The sequence below is a fragment of the Coptis chinensis genome, unplaced genomic scaffold (genome assembly GCF_015680905.1).
Source record: "Coptis chinensis isolate HL-2020 unplaced genomic scaffold, ASM1568090v1 utg270_pilon_pilon, whole genome shotgun sequence".
NCBI classification, from domain to species: Eukaryota; Viridiplantae; Streptophyta; class Magnoliopsida; order Ranunculales; family Ranunculaceae; genus Coptis; species Coptis chinensis.
The window spans coordinates 166713-182523 of NW_028238134.1; the positions used below are offsets into that span (position 1 = coordinate 166713).

General features: G+C 39.2%; 1 protein-coding gene across 1 annotated transcript; it reads right to left on the reverse strand.

The window, feature by feature from the left end:
* Positions 1-1005: 1005 nt before the first annotated feature.
* LOC147473364 (uncharacterized) lies at positions 1006-1562 on the reverse strand. The gene is made up of 2 exons (XM_086587562.1): positions 1331-1562; positions 1006-1181 (listed from the first exon to the last, which is right to left on the reverse strand). Exons 1-2 carry the CDS (start codon positions 1560-1562, stop codon positions 1006-1008), a joined length of 408 nt encoding a protein of 135 aa, XP_086443688.1.
* Positions 1563-15811: the final 14249 nt, after the last annotated feature.

The window sequence follows — 15811 nt, forward strand, 5'->3', positions numbered from 1 at the left end:
GATCTAAGATGAACAACTTCCAAACCCTATAACCACTTTATACACCGACATAATACAAAACACTTGACTAAATGCATCTACGTGGGAGTTTGCATTAGAATGAATGCAAAACACTTAATTGATTGAATGTATGCGAAACACTTGATGGAATACACTTACGTGCGAGCTTGCATTACAATGAATGAAAAACACTTGAATGATTGAATGAACGTACCTACAAGCGAGCTTGCGTTAGAAAGAATGCAAAACACAAGATTAAATGCACCTACGTGTGAGCTTGCACTATAATGAATGCAAAACACCAGATTGATTGATTGATTATAGAAAAGTCATGCTCTTATCGCTTTTTCCAGATACATCCCTATTATGGAACTAATACATTAAAAGGCGTGTTATAGATCCAAAAGGAGACAAAAGGACTCTAAAAGGAACATCACGGAATAACTGGGGAAAAGTGCCAAAAAGTAAAACTGTCAAAAGTCAACGGAGAAGGATCAAAGCCGTAGTCAACGTTGAAAGTGATCTCAAGGGCCCAAAAACTCAAAAGCACAGGAAACACTCCAAGGTTTCAAGGATTAATGACTAAACCCTTTGTAAGACAAACACTGGCCTCTAAACCCTAAACCCTAACCTAGATCATATAAGTTAGATCTAAGATGAACAACTTCCAACAGAATGCAAAATACTTGACTAAATGCATCTACGTGGGACTCTGCATTAGAATGAGTTAAAAACACTTGATTGATTGAATGTATGCGAAACAGTTGATGGATTACACTTTCGTGTGAGCATGCATTATAATGAATGAAAAACACTTGATTGATTGAATGAACGTACCTACAAGCGAGCTTGCGTTATAACGAATACAAAACACATGATTGAATACACCTACGTGTGAGCTTGCAATATAATGAATGCAAAACACCGGATTGATTGATTGGTTGTAGATCTCAATCTTGTAGTGATTAAAGGTTGCCCCAGGTATTTCACAGGCAATACTCCTCTTTAAAACTGTAGTGTTTGCTCAATCTCCATGCAAGTGGCATCATCCATTCCTGCAAAGAAAATGTTGCTCTTCTGAAGGTTAACTTCAAGCCCTGAGGCCATTTTAACACCTTTCAGATTCTGCTTGAGCTGTACTGCAGATTGTACATCCCCATACATGAATGCCCTCAGATCATCTGCAAAAGACAAGTGGGTAATAGCAGGGTCTATACACTTGTGATGTAATTTATATTGGCCATTACTCAGATTTTTTTTTTTTTTTTTTTTTTTTTTTTCGAGAATAAATCCATGACTAGTACAAATAAATAAGGTGATATAGGATCACCCTGTCGAATCCCTTTTCTCCCTCTAAAATACCCATAAGAAGAGCCATTAATCATTATGGAATAGGAAGCTGTTTCCACACATACTTTAACCCAGCTGATAAACCTCTCTGGCATACCCACTCGTCTCATAGCAAATTCCACTGCTTCCCACCTAACCGAGTCATATGCTTCTTTCAGATCAATTTTTACAGCACATCTAGGGGGATGATGATCTCGATGATAATTATGCATAATTTCTTGAGATAATAATATGTTATCTTGTATACTCCTTCCAGTAATGAAGGCTGATTGATTGGGGTTAATCACCTTAGGCGTCAAGTGAACTCAAGGGCCCAAAAACTCAAAACCACAGGAAACACTCCAAGGCTTCAAGGATCAATGACTAAACCCTTTGTAAGACAGGACTAAGCCTCTAAACCCTAAACCCTAGCCTAGATCATATAAGTTAGATCTAAGATGAACAACTTCCAAACCCTATAACCCCACTTTATACACCGATAGAATACAAAAAACTTGACTAAATGCATCTACGTGGGAGTTTGCATTAGAATGAATGCAAAACACTTGATTGATTGAATGTAAGCGAAACACTTGATGGAATACACTTACGTGTGAGCTTGCATTAGAATGAATGAAAAATACTTGAATGATTTAATAAACGTACCTACAAGCGAGCTTGCTTTAGAAAGAATGCAAAACACAAGATTGAATGCACCTACGTGTGAGCTTGCACTATAATGGATTATCGGGGAACGGTGGCTATCGAATGGGAGGATGAGTTGGAATGGATTATTGGATTGAGTAAAGGGAAGGGATTTAAAAAAGATGTGATTCGTTTGTGTACAAATGCGTTTTTTTACTGGGTCTGGCAGGAGCGAAATGCGTGAATATTCGAGAACAAGTATCGCATTGCCTAGCAGGTTGTGGAACAGATTATTCAAGATGTCACGGTCAAATTGCATAGCTTGGAACTAAAAATGGAGGATGAGCCCGATAGAGTGAGGTTTATACGACAGTGGAATGTTAATGTCCAAGTCAGCAACAATGATCCCATAAGGTGCAAATGGGAACGACCAGGGGATGGCATCACAATTCTGAATTCTGATGGTACGCTGCAAGGACTCAATGTAGGGTGGGCAGCAGCTCTACGCGACCATCTGGGGCAAGTAAAGGCAGCAGCAAAAGGAAACTCAAAGTTCAACACTATTGCCCTTATTGAATTGGAAGGAGTTTACAAGGGTTTAAAGCTAGCTAAGCAGCATCAATGCAGCAAGGTGGAAGCTAGGACAGACTCGACTAATGTTATCTCGTTTATATAAAAATGAAGTAAAGTGCCTTGGGCAGGATGAAAGTTGTTAGCAGATGTGTTCGAAATTATAGACCACTTGGAAATGTTTGATATTAAGCACGTTTATAGGGAATGTAATAAGTTAGCAGATGCTTTAGCTTTTAATATCCCATCTGTTAGATTCATAGGAGTTATCCCTAGCTCGTTTTCTGAGGATATAAAGAAAATTGTATACGACGACGCTATGGGAAAAACTTATATCCGATTGTAACTCACTATATTTTTTATTATTAATGAGAAGGGGTAGGGGACCCCGTTAACAACCTCGCTAAAAAAAAAAAAAAAAAAAAAAAACCTTGCACTATAATGAATGCAAAACATTGGATTGATTGATTGATTATAAAAAACTCATGTTCTTATTGTTTTTTCCTGATACAGCCCTATTCTGGAACTAATACATCAAAAGGCGTGTTATAGAGCCAAAAGGAGACAAAACGACCCTAAAAGGGACATCATGGAACAACTGGGAAAAAGTGCCAAAAAGTAAAACTGTCAAAAGTCAACGATCAAAGCCATAGTCAACGATAAAAGTGAGCTCAAGTGCCCAAAAACTCCAAAGCACGGGAAACACTCCAAGGCTTCAAGGATTAATGACTAAACCATTTGTAAGACAAGGACTAAGCCTCTAAACCCTAAACCCTAGCCTATATCATATAAGTTAGATCTAAGATGAACAACTTCCGAACCCTATATCCTCAATTTGTACACCGACAGAATCCAAAACACTTGACTAAATGCATCTACGTAGGAGTTTGCATTAGAATGAATGCAAAACACTTAATTGATTGAATGTATGCGAAACACTTGATGGAATACACTTACGTGTGAGTTTGCATTAGAATGAATGAAAAACACTTGAATGATTGAATGAACGTACCTACGAGCGAGCTTGCATTAGAAATAATGCAAAACACAAGATTGAATGCACCTACGTGTGAGCTTGCACTATAATGCATGCAAAACACCGGATTGATTGATTGATTGTAGAAAACTCATGTTCTTATCGCTTTTTCCTGATATAGCCCTATTCTAAAACTAATACATGAAAAGGCGTGTTATAGAGCAAAAACGAGACAAAATGACCTTAAAAGGGACATCAAAGGGAGCTTGTTTAGTTGTTAATGGTGGCCTCTAAGGGGTGATTTTTATCCTTAGGGGTATTTAGGTCTTTCTCACAAAAATTAGGAAAAAACATGAAAAAAATACGAGAGTTAGGAAATATTAAGAGTCCGAACCCTAGCACACCAGCTGGGAGTTCAGGGAAATCTTCATCAGGTCAGTTAGAGATAGAGGTAGATAGCTTTGAGACTGAGATTAAGGCAAGATATGGTGAGGGTTCGGTTGAGAGATACAGAAGAAAGCTGCTGGAGGAGTTTGGTGTGAGTCTGAAACCGCTTAGAGAATGTGATGAACAACTGGAGAGGCGTACTACTAGAGAAGAATTACTAAGTGAGGCTAATTGAGATTTGTTGGATGCGGTGCTTGATCCAAGAAGAGGGACGATGAGTTGGTACAGTCCATAAACTCAGGAAAAAAAAACTATGAATACAAGGGGTTGCGAGAATATCAGGAGGTGGAGAAGATGATGACTTCATCTACACAAAAGTAACTAAAGATGCGAGAGATGAAAATAGCAAAGAAAATGATCCGGATATATCGGATCTGACTAGGAAAAAAGTTAACGAAAAGGAAGATGACCATGTAAGGGCGGGAGCGAAACATGCAAACAGTAATGGGCCTAAGGGTCATGAAGGCTTACAGATTAAAAAGGAGTTGCTGGAGTTCGCGCTAAGTAATGAAACAGAGAAGAACTTAGATGGAGCAACAGCAAAGGAAACTCAAGATACGCTCTTGGAGATGCAGCAACATAGTGAGCAATATTATGCAAAATCCAAGATGATGAGAGGGGAGCAGACTACTAGAGAAAGTAAAACCGATGATGAGGGAGTAGGAAAAGACACACTAGCAGACCAAAATGGGAAAACTGAACAGGGAGCAGCAAAGACGAGCTCATGGGCAGATATAATTGGAAAAAAAACGGTAGGAAATGCGGCATTGACCTATGTTGCTCCAGCCATAGTGAATGGAAAGCCAGTTATACACGTTACAACTGAGCAATTCTCAGAGTATAACAAAAAGTTTGATAACTTAATTGTTCGATCCTTTGTTGGTAGGCGTATGAATTACAATTATGTGAAGGATATCGTGAGTAGAACGTGGGGGATAAAAAAAAATTGTAATGAAGCCGTATGGGGAAGCCATGTTTACATTCAAGTTTGAGACTGATGAGGAGAGACAAGCAGTATTGGATGTAGGATCCTTTCATATTGCCAGCCAACTGTTTGTTGTGTGGCCTTGGAAAACGTTTGTTGAAGCATAAACGAGGGAATTGCGAACCATACCTATATGGGTGATTGTCAAAGGCTTGCCAATGGAGATGTGGAATAAAGATGGCTTTAGCCAAGTGGGAAGTGCAGTGGGAATACCAATGTTTCTGATTAATTCGAGAATATGACCAGAACAAGTTATGCGAGAGTATGCGTCGAGATTGATACTGAGTGCTCGTACCCAGAATACATTCCAGTAATACTTGATCAAAGGAGGGCGTACAGAGTAACTTTTGAATATAATTGGAAACCACCTAAGTGTGAGAATTGTAAAGTTTTCGGGCACTTTGACCATAGATGTCGAAGAAGGAGAAGGTGGAAACGGGGAGCAGCAAACAAAGTATGGCTCTGAAGAAAAAAAAATGACAAGAAGGAAGAAGAGAAGGGAGGAGAGAAAGGGCAAAAAAAAAAAGAGTGATAAACCAAAGGCAGGAACTTCATGAAAGCCTCGAAAAGAAAGGAAGTTCGGGGAAGTACATATTGTAGAGGGATGAAATGGGGGGGAGACACCCAACAGGAAGCATAGATGTAAGGCCAGAAATTTGCAAGGGGAAGACAGCCCTCTAACAGTGGAAATTGTAGGAAAAGAAGGGAATGAAACAAAGAAGATGATGACAGAAGGAATAGAGGATGAGGAGGAACATGATACGAGTGGCATACAGAAGAGAGACATACGAGACAAGGGAAAAAATGTACTGGAGAAGAAACAAGCAGAAAAATCAGAAGGTAGGGAGGCAGAAATGCAAACTGAACCAAGGAAGAACACTACCAGAGGAACAAACAATGTAAAAGGTAACAAGGTGAGTGGAATCACAGCCACAAAGAATGCCACTCAAGGAGGGAAACTCAACATAGTGACAGCCAAGTACGGTCACTCTAAGCATCCAAATGTGAACAAATGAGTACACACCTCGGTTGCTGGAACATGAGGGGATTCAACATGAATTTCAAACAAGTAGAAGTGAAGGATATGGTAAGGAAATACAATCTGAGTATCATGGGTCTAGTGGAAACAAGAGTGAAAGAAGAAAAAAGAGAGCGAGTATTTAACAAAACGTTTAACCAGTGGGCAATGGAGGAGAACTATATGCATAATAATGCTTTGGGGAAAGTATGGTTTTGTTGGGATCAAGAGTATGTACAGCTGAGTTAGTAAGGAAGGATGATCAACATATAACAATGGAGGTGGCTACCATAACCGGAGAAGAGTTCATAGTCTCGATTGTGTATGCAAGTGTTGATATGATGGAAAGAGCGACAACTATGGAGGAGCTAGTAGACATGTCATGTACTATATAATAAAGCCATGGATAGTCCTTGGGGACTTCAACTCGGTCTGAACCCCAAGAAAAGGTAAAAGAGGACTAGAAGTAAGGGCGCAGCAATTCTCAGATCTTATGCAATGTGTGAATTCAGCAGGACTAGTGGATATGAAGTATAAGGGAAATTTTCTAACATGGAACAACAAGCAAGAGGAGAGAATAAGCTGCAAACTTGATAGAGTTATGGTCAACGCAGAGTCGATAGATGGATTTGAAGACCATGAAGCTGAGTTTTTAAACCCCGGAGCTATATCAGACCACTCATCGATGGTAGTCACGTCACTAGTGCAGAGAAATCAAAAGAAGAAGTCTTTTAAGTTTTTTAATTTCTGGTACAAAGAGGAGGGGTTTATGAAAACAGTGGAAAGGGCATGGCAGTGGACTACAGGCCAATAGCGTGTTGTGGAGTGGTGTACAAGAGCATTACTAAAGTGATGACAAAGAGAATGAAACAGATTATGCCCAAAGTGATCAATTTGAATCAGTCTGCCTTCATCACAGGGAGAAGCATCCAAGATAATTTTTTATTATCTCATGAACTAATGCATAACTATCACAGGAATGAAACTCTGCAACGATGTGCAGCTAAAGTGGACCTCAGAAAGGCTTATGATACGGTAAGATGGGAAGCGGTGAGTTTTGCTATGAAGAGAGTTGGATTCCCCCAGAATTTTATTGAATGGGTGAAAGTGTGTATGCAAACAGCTGGTTACTCTATAATGATTAATGGAGCACCATATGGATATGTCAAAGGCAGACGAGGGATAAGACAAGGAGACCCCATGTCTCCTTACTTATTTGTGCTAGTGATGGACTTATTCTCGGAAATCATGCGATCTGATGTCACTAATAACCGATTACGGCTACATGAAGTGTATGAACCTAATGATTACACACTTATCTTTTGCGGATGATTTGGTGGCTTTTATGCATGGAGATACACAAACAGCTACAAAGCTCAGAGAAAATCTTAACACTTTCAGGGCATGCACTGGCCTTGAAGTTAATGTCTAGAAAAGTCAGATATTCTTTGCTGGAGTAGATGAGGTGGTTTGTACAGAGATTAAAGGGGTGTTACAGTTCCCAAAAGGAGAGTTACTGGTAAAATACTTGGGATTACCATTGATTACCACAAGATTGAGAACCACAGATTGCAGTCCGTTAATCTTAAAAGTTACAAGAAGAATTCAGAGTTGGAAAGGGAAGTCGCTATCATATGCAGGGAGATTGCAATTGATTAAAGCAGTTCTAAATAATCTAAGTGTGTATTGGTTTGCATCTTTTATTATACCTCAGAAGGCAATTGACGATATTAACAGTCGTGCGAGGAATTTTTATGGGCCGGGGCCGACCGCTGCCTTGATCACATGCATTGATAGGATGGGAAAGCATATGCTTCCGTTATCTTTGAAAGGTGGACTTGGCATAAGGGATCTCGAAGGTGAATCAGCAGCAAATATGAAGAATATCTCGAAACTGGTTACAAAGGCAGATAACTTATGGGTTGATTGGGTGCACAAGAACCTAATCAAAGACAGATAACTTATGGGTTGACTGGCATCTTAAGAGATAAGTTTCCGCAAGCTTTTATATACAGCTCTAGTGGACACCTTAATATCAAAGTATCTGAATTTGTAGTGCAAGGGGGATGGTACTTTCCAGAATATATTGAGAATGGGATACGTGAGATTGTTAAACAAGCAAAGGATGAAATAGAGATAATGGGGGGAGAGGATAAACTGGTATGGACTGCAACGAGTCAAGGAGATTATAACTTGAGAGATATATGAAGGTATGCGAGGGATAAGGCAAACAGTTGCATGGCATCGAACGATTTGGTTTGCTAACCGAATACCGCGACATTCTTATATCAGCTGGATGGCGATGAACAAGGGACTCAAGACACTTGATAAGATGAAGAAATGGAAGAAAGTCACTTCTAACAGTTGCATATTGTGTTGGAGAGATGTTGAGACAGAAGAACACTTATTTCATGAGTGTACATTCTCTATGGCAGTGTGGCAGATGCTTTTAGAGAAAATGGGTTTTAACAGAGCAGCAGCTGTGACATGGCGACAAGAAATTGAGTGGGTGCAGAGAGTATCAGCAGGAGGAAGGCCAAAGCAAGATGCTATAAGGTTAGTATGGAATGCTTACATTTATTAGATATGGAGGAGTCGGAATGATAAGATATTTGAGAACAAACAGAGAGTAACCCAGCAGGTTGTGCAACTGGTGCTAAGTGATGTGAGGACGAAGCTGCAATCACTGGAAATCACTATGGAGGGTGGACCAGAAAAAGGACACTTTCAAAACACATGGAACTTGGAGGTTCTTACAAAATAGAGGAAACAGAGACGCTGTAAGTGGGAACGAGCAAAGGCTGGGATTTCAAACTTGAATACAGACGGTACTTTACAAGGGCTTGTAGGTGGTTGGGCTGCGGTCGTACGAGATGAGCATGGGCAGGTCCAAGTAGCAAGTAAGGGAAGGGCCAGCAAAAATACTATTGCGCTAATAGAACTGCAAGGTGTGGAAAAAGGGCTCGAAATGGCTATAGCACATGGCTTTAAGCATATCAAAGTGCAAACTGATTCAAAAAATGTGATATCTTTTTTCCAAAATGAGAGGCAGTATCCGTGGCAAGCAAAAAAGATGATGCGGAATATTAGCAAGATGAGAGAGCAATTAGAAGTTTTTTCTATTACTCATGTATATAGAGAGTCCAACAAATTAGCTGACGCTATTGCTAGCACTATACCCACAGTTAGCTACACAGAGATAGTTCCTAGTTCATTCTCAGAGGATGTAAAGAAAATAATTTATGATGATGCTATAGGAAAACTATATGTAAGAATGTAACAAGCTGATACTTTTCATTTATAATAAAAAGGGTAGGGGACCCCGTTAACAACCTCGCTTTCCAACCAAAAAAAAAAAGGCACATCAAGGAACAACAGGGAAAAAGTGCCATAAAGTAAAACTGTCAAAAGTCAACGATCAAAGCCATAGTCAACGATAAAAGTGAACTCAAGGGCCAAAAATTTAAAAGCATAGGAAACTTTCCAAGGCTTCAAGGATCAATGACTAAACCCTTTGTAAGACAAGCACTAAGCCTCTAAACCCTAAACCCTAGCCTATATCATATAACTTAGATCTAAGATGAACAACTTCGAAACCCTATAACTCCACTTTATACACCGACAGAATACAAAACACTTGACAAAATGCATCTACGTGGCAGTTTGCATTAGAATGAATGCAAAACATTTGATTGATTGAATGTATGTGAAACACTTGATGGAATACACTTACGTGTGAGCTTGCATTAGAATGAATGAAAAACACTCGATTGATTGAATGAACGTACCTACAAGCGAGCTTGCGTAAGAAAGAATGCAAAACACAAGATTGAATGCACCTATGTGTGAGCTTGTACTATAATGGTTGTAGAAAACTCAGGTTCTTATCACTTTTACCGGATACAACCCTATTATGGAACTAATACCTCAAAAGGCGTGTTATAGAGCTAAAAGGAGACAAAGGGTCCCTAAAAGGGACATCATGGAACAACTAGGAAAAAGTGCCAAAAAGTCAAACTGTGAAAAGTCAACGGTCAACGATCAAAGCCATAGTCAACGATAAAAGTGAATCCAAGGGCCTAAAAACTCAAAAGCACTTGAAACTCTACAAAGCTTCAAGGATCAATGACTAGACCATTTGTAAAACAAGGACTAAGCCTCTAAACCCTAAACCCTAGCCTAGATCATATAAGTTTAGATCTAAGATGAACAACTTCCGAACCCTATAACCCCAATTTATACACCGACAGAATTCAAAACAGTGACTAAATGCATCTACGTTGGAGTTTGCATTAGAATGAATGCAAAACACTTGATTGATTGAATGTATGCGAAATACTTGATGGAATACACTTACGTTTGAGCTTGCATTAGATTGAATTAAAAGCACTCAATGATTGAATGAATGTACCTACAAGCGAGCTTGCGTTAGAAAGAATGCAAAACACAAAATTGAATGCACCTATGTGTGAGCTTGCACTATAATGAATGGAAAACACCGGATTGATTGATTGATTGATTGATTGTAGAAAATTCATGTCCTTATCGCTTTTTCCGGATACAGCCAAATTCTGACACTAATACATCAAAAGGCGTGTTATAGAACTAAAATGAGACAAAATGACCGTAAAGGGGACATCACGGAATAACTGGGGAAAAGTGCCAAAAAGTCAAAAGTCAACGGTCAACGATTAAAGCCATAGTCAACGATAAAAGTGAACTCAAAGGCCCAAAAACTCAAATTCACTTGAAACACTCCAAGCCTTCAAGGATTAATGACCCTTTGTAAGACAAGAACTAAGCCTCTAAACCCTAAACCTTAGCATAGATCAAATAAGTTATATCTGAGATGAACAACTTCCAAACCCTATAACCCCACTTTATACACCGACAGAATGCAAAACACAGGACTAAATGCATTTACGTGGGAGTTTGCATTAGAATGAAAACAAAACACTTGAATGATTGAATGTATGCGTAACACTTGATGGAATACATTTTTTTTTTTTTTTTTGGTTGGCAAGCGGGGTTTTATAATTAAGAGGTCCCCATACCCCTTCCTCATAGAGGAATAAAAAAAAAATTAAATTATTACAATCTTAGATACTGTTTACTACTAGCATCTTCAAAAATAATTTTCTTGACATCCTCGCTAAAAGAACTAGGAACTAATTCTATATAACTAAGATTAGGAATGTTCTGTGCCAGCACATCTGCTAGTCTATTAGTTTCCCTGTAGACATGTAGAATTTTGAAATGTTCGAATTCGTCCTTCATTACTTGAATCCTTCTGATCATCTTCTCCGCCATCCATGGATGCTTGCTGCCGCTGTTTAAGAAAGATATTACATTCGTCGAATCAGTTTGTACTTCAATCTTCTTTATCCCCATTCTCATTGCCATCTGAATTCCATTCAAAACTGAAGTTGACCAATGCAATTGTCGATATCTTGCTTTTTGGAATTGACTTCGGCTGCTGCTACTTCCCATTATCGGTTCTTATCACTGCTGCCCATCCCCCCTCTTGTCCTTGCAAAGTTCCATCTGTATTCAGATTATATATATCATTTCCAGCTCTAACCCATTTGCAATACTCTCGTTTCTCCACTTTAGCTTCAACATCTATGTTCCACAATTCCATGAATCGGCCGCTCATGTTCGCCCCCGGCCCGCTTCTATTTTGATTCTCATCCCCATGAGTTTAGTTCTTGCCTCGCTAATCGCCATTTCAGTGACTAGGTTTGCATCAGGATGCTTGTTCTGAAATATGCGATCATTTCATGCTTTCCAGACTCCATATATGAACACATTCCATAACAGACGAAATCCATCTTGTATACATCCCTTTCCTCTTGTCACTTTGTCAACCCATTGCACCTCTTCTTCCTAAGTCATCGCCACATTTCTGCTGAACCCCATTCTCTGTAGTATTCGAGTCCATGCTGTGTTTGCAAAGTTGCATCTGTGAAACAGATGATGCTCTGTTTCAGTACCTTGCCAGCAGAGCACACATTCATCAGTTTGCACTTTCTTCCATTCAAAACATTTTTCTTGATTGTCTTTAACCCCCTCTTAAGGCCATCCAAATTTTATAAGCGAATGTCGAGGAATTACGTTCGAGAACCAAACCAGTTTCCCCCACGGCACATTTTGGCGTATACTTCTCAAGGTCTCATACGTTTCTTTCAAACTATATTCTCCATGATTTGCTGCTGTCCATACTATCTTGTCATCATTTCCCATAATTTCCACCTCATCAATTTCTCCTATAATATCAGTTAGATGTTCCTTTATGTGTTGCGGTATGCTCCATTTCCCTGAAACTATAAAATCTGATACCTTGTTTTGCACATGGCAGAAGCTGCTGTATAGAAGGCCTTGTGGAAACTTTACTCTCAGTATCCCATTTGCATTCTAGGGGTCATTCCAGAAACTCGTGTCATTCCCATCACCAATTTGATGCATCACAATATCGGTTTGCCTCTCGTTCTTGCTTTGAGAATGTTCGCCCACTCCATGCAGATCTTTATGGAGTCTTTAGTACCCAAAAACTTTTATCCTTAATCAAGTTTTTATACACCCACGTCACCCATAGATTATCTGACTTTGTTACTATCTTCCAGATATGTTTCATTGTCGCCGCTTGATTAACTTTTTCCAGATTTCTGATTCCCAACCCTCCCTCCTCATAAGGGTAGCAGACATCATCCCAACCAATCAATGCATGTGATTGTGTACAATCTGGTCCCGTCCACAAGAAGTTCCTACATAATCTGTTGACGTCTTCTATTGTTTTCTGAGGAATAGTTAGCGATGCCAACAAATAGTCACTCAAGTTGTTCAACACAGCCTTGACCAACTGCAATCTTCCTGCATATGACAGTAACTTCCCCTTCCAGCCCTGAATTCTCTTAGTCACTTTAAGTATTAAGGGGCAACAATCAGTCGATCTTAACCTTGTAGTAATTAGGGGTAATCCCAGGTATTTCACTGGCAGCACTCCTCTTTGAAATTCCAAAACTTGCTCAATCTCATTGCTTGTAGCCTCATCCAAAACTTACGTGTGAACTTGCTTTAGAATGAATGAAAAATACTTGAATAATTGAATGAACGTACCTACAAGCGAGTTTCCGTTATAAAGAATGCAAAACACAAGATTGAATGCACCTACGTGTGAGCTTGCAATATAATGAATGCAAAACACCGGATTGATTGATTGATTGTAGAAAACTCATGTTCTTATCGCTTTTTCCGGATACATCCCTATTCAGAAACTAATACATCAAAAGGCGTGTTATAGAGCCAAAGGGACCTAAATGGGACATCATGGAATAACTGGAAAAAAGTGCCAAAAAGTAAAACCGTCTAAAGTCAACGGTCAACGATCAAAGCCATAGTCAACGATAAAATTGACCTCAAGGGCCCAAAAACTGAAAAGCACAGGAAGCACTCCAAGGCTTCAAGGATCAATGACTAAACCCTTTGTAAGACAAGGACTAAGCCTTTAAACCCTATACCTTAGCCTAGATCATATAAGTTAGATCTAAGATGAACAACTTGCAAACCATATAACCCCACCTTATACACCGACAGAATACAAAATACTTGACTAAATGCATCTACGTGGGAGTTTGCATTAGGATGAATGCAAAACACTTAGCTGATTAAATGTATGTGAAACACTTGATGGAATACACTTACGTGTGAGCTTGCATTAGAATGAATGAAAAACACTCGATTGATTGAATGAACGTACCTACAAGTGAGCTTGCGTTAGAAAGAATGCAAAACACAAGATTGAATGCACCTACGTTTGAGCTTGCAATATAAAGAATGCTAAACAACGGATTGATTGATTGATTGTAGAAAACTCATGTTCTTATCGCTTTTTCCTAATACAGCCCTATTATGAAACTAATACATCAAAAGGCGTGTTATAGAGCCAAAAGGAGACAAAAGGACCCTAAAGGGGGAATCATGGAGCAACTGAGAAAAAGTGCCAAAAAGTAAAACTGTCAAAAGTTAACGGTCAACGATCAAAACAATAGTCAACGATAAAAGTTAACTCAAGGGCCCAAAAACTCAAAAGCACAGGAAACACTCCAAGGCTTCAAGGATCAATGACTAAACCCTTTGTAAGACAAGGACTAGTCATTGATCTTTGATGCTTTGGAGTGTTTAGTCATTGATCCTTGATGCCTTGGAGTGATTCCTGGGCTTTTGAGTTTTTGGGCCCTTGAGTTCACTTTTATCGTTGACTTTGATAGTTGACCATTGACTTTTGACGGTTTTACTTTTTGGCACTTTTTCCCAGTTATTCCATGATGTCCCTTTTAGGGTCCTTTTGTCTACTTGCGGCTCTATAAAACGCCTTTTGAGGTATTAGTTCTGGAAAAAACGATAAGAACATGAGTTTTCTACAATCAATCAATCAATCCGGTGTTTTGCATTCATTATAGTGCATGCTCACACGTAGGTGCATTTAATCATGTGTTTTGCATTCGTTCTAATGCAAGCTCGCTTGTAGGTAGGGGTGTAAAAACGGCCCTCAAGTCCTCGGCCCGCCCGACCCGACCCGGCCCATAGACAAAAAAAGCCCTCAAATTTAAGCCCGCATGCAATTTTGAGGCGGGGGAAGACTTCCGACCCTCATGTTTTGAGGGGAGGGTAAGGGCCTAAATATGGAAACATGAGGGCGGACCTCAGCCCGACCCTCTAAAGCCCTCACAAAGCCCGTATTAAGGCCCTCATTGATATTTAGATTTTCTAAACAAAATTACGTATAATACCCTTGGTTATGCATTATATAATGTCTTGATGGAGGTTCTCTCTCTTGTAATGAATATATTGTTAGAATATGTACATATATTCTATAGGATACAGCTGTATTATATGGATATATCTCTATCCTATAGAATATATTTATATATTCTATTGTATATGTTAATGAAATTTGATAGGTTTTCAATAATTTTTGTAATGAATATGTTAATTAGTTAATGAAATCTGATAAAAACCAAATATGTTAATGAAGTCTAAACAAGTTGTATTCAAGAGTTTTGAATAATTGACAAGTTTATGCGCCCGCCCATAGACACGCCCACAGGTTTTCTAAAAAGAGGGGTGAGGTGAGGGCAAAGGCTGTATAATTCAAGTGTTGGCCCTCACAGGGCCGACCCTCATAGCATAAAGAATTTGGGGCCCGGCCCCTCAAATCATATGGGCTTTATGATTTGAGGGCCGGGCTGGCCCGGCCCGGCCCATTTTACACCCCTACTTGTAGGTACGTTAATTCAATCAATTAAGTGCTTTTAATTCATTAGAATGCAAGCTCACACGTAAGTTTATTCCATCAAGTGTTTCGCATACATTCAATCAATCAAGTGTTTTGCATTCATTCTAATACAAACTCCTACGTAGATGCATTTAGTCATGTGTTTTGCATTCTGTCAGTGTATAAAGTGTGGTTATAGGGTTTGGAAGTTGTTCTTCTTAGATCTAACTTATATGATCTAGGCTAGGGTTTAGGGTTTAGAGGCTTAGTCCTTGTCTTACAAAGTGTTTAGTCATTGATCCTTGAAGCCTTAGAGTGTTTCAAGAGATTTGGAGTTTTTGGGCCCTTGAGTTCACTTTTATCGTTGACTATGGCTTTGGTCGTTGACCGTTGAGTTTTGATAGTTTGATTTTTTGGCACTTTTTCCCAGTTATTCCGTGATGTCCCTTATAGGGTCCTTTTGTCTCCTTTTGGCTTTATAACACGCCTTGTGATGTATTAGTTCCAGATTAGGGTTGTATCCGGAAAAAGCAATAAGAACATGAGTTTTCTACAATCAATCAATCA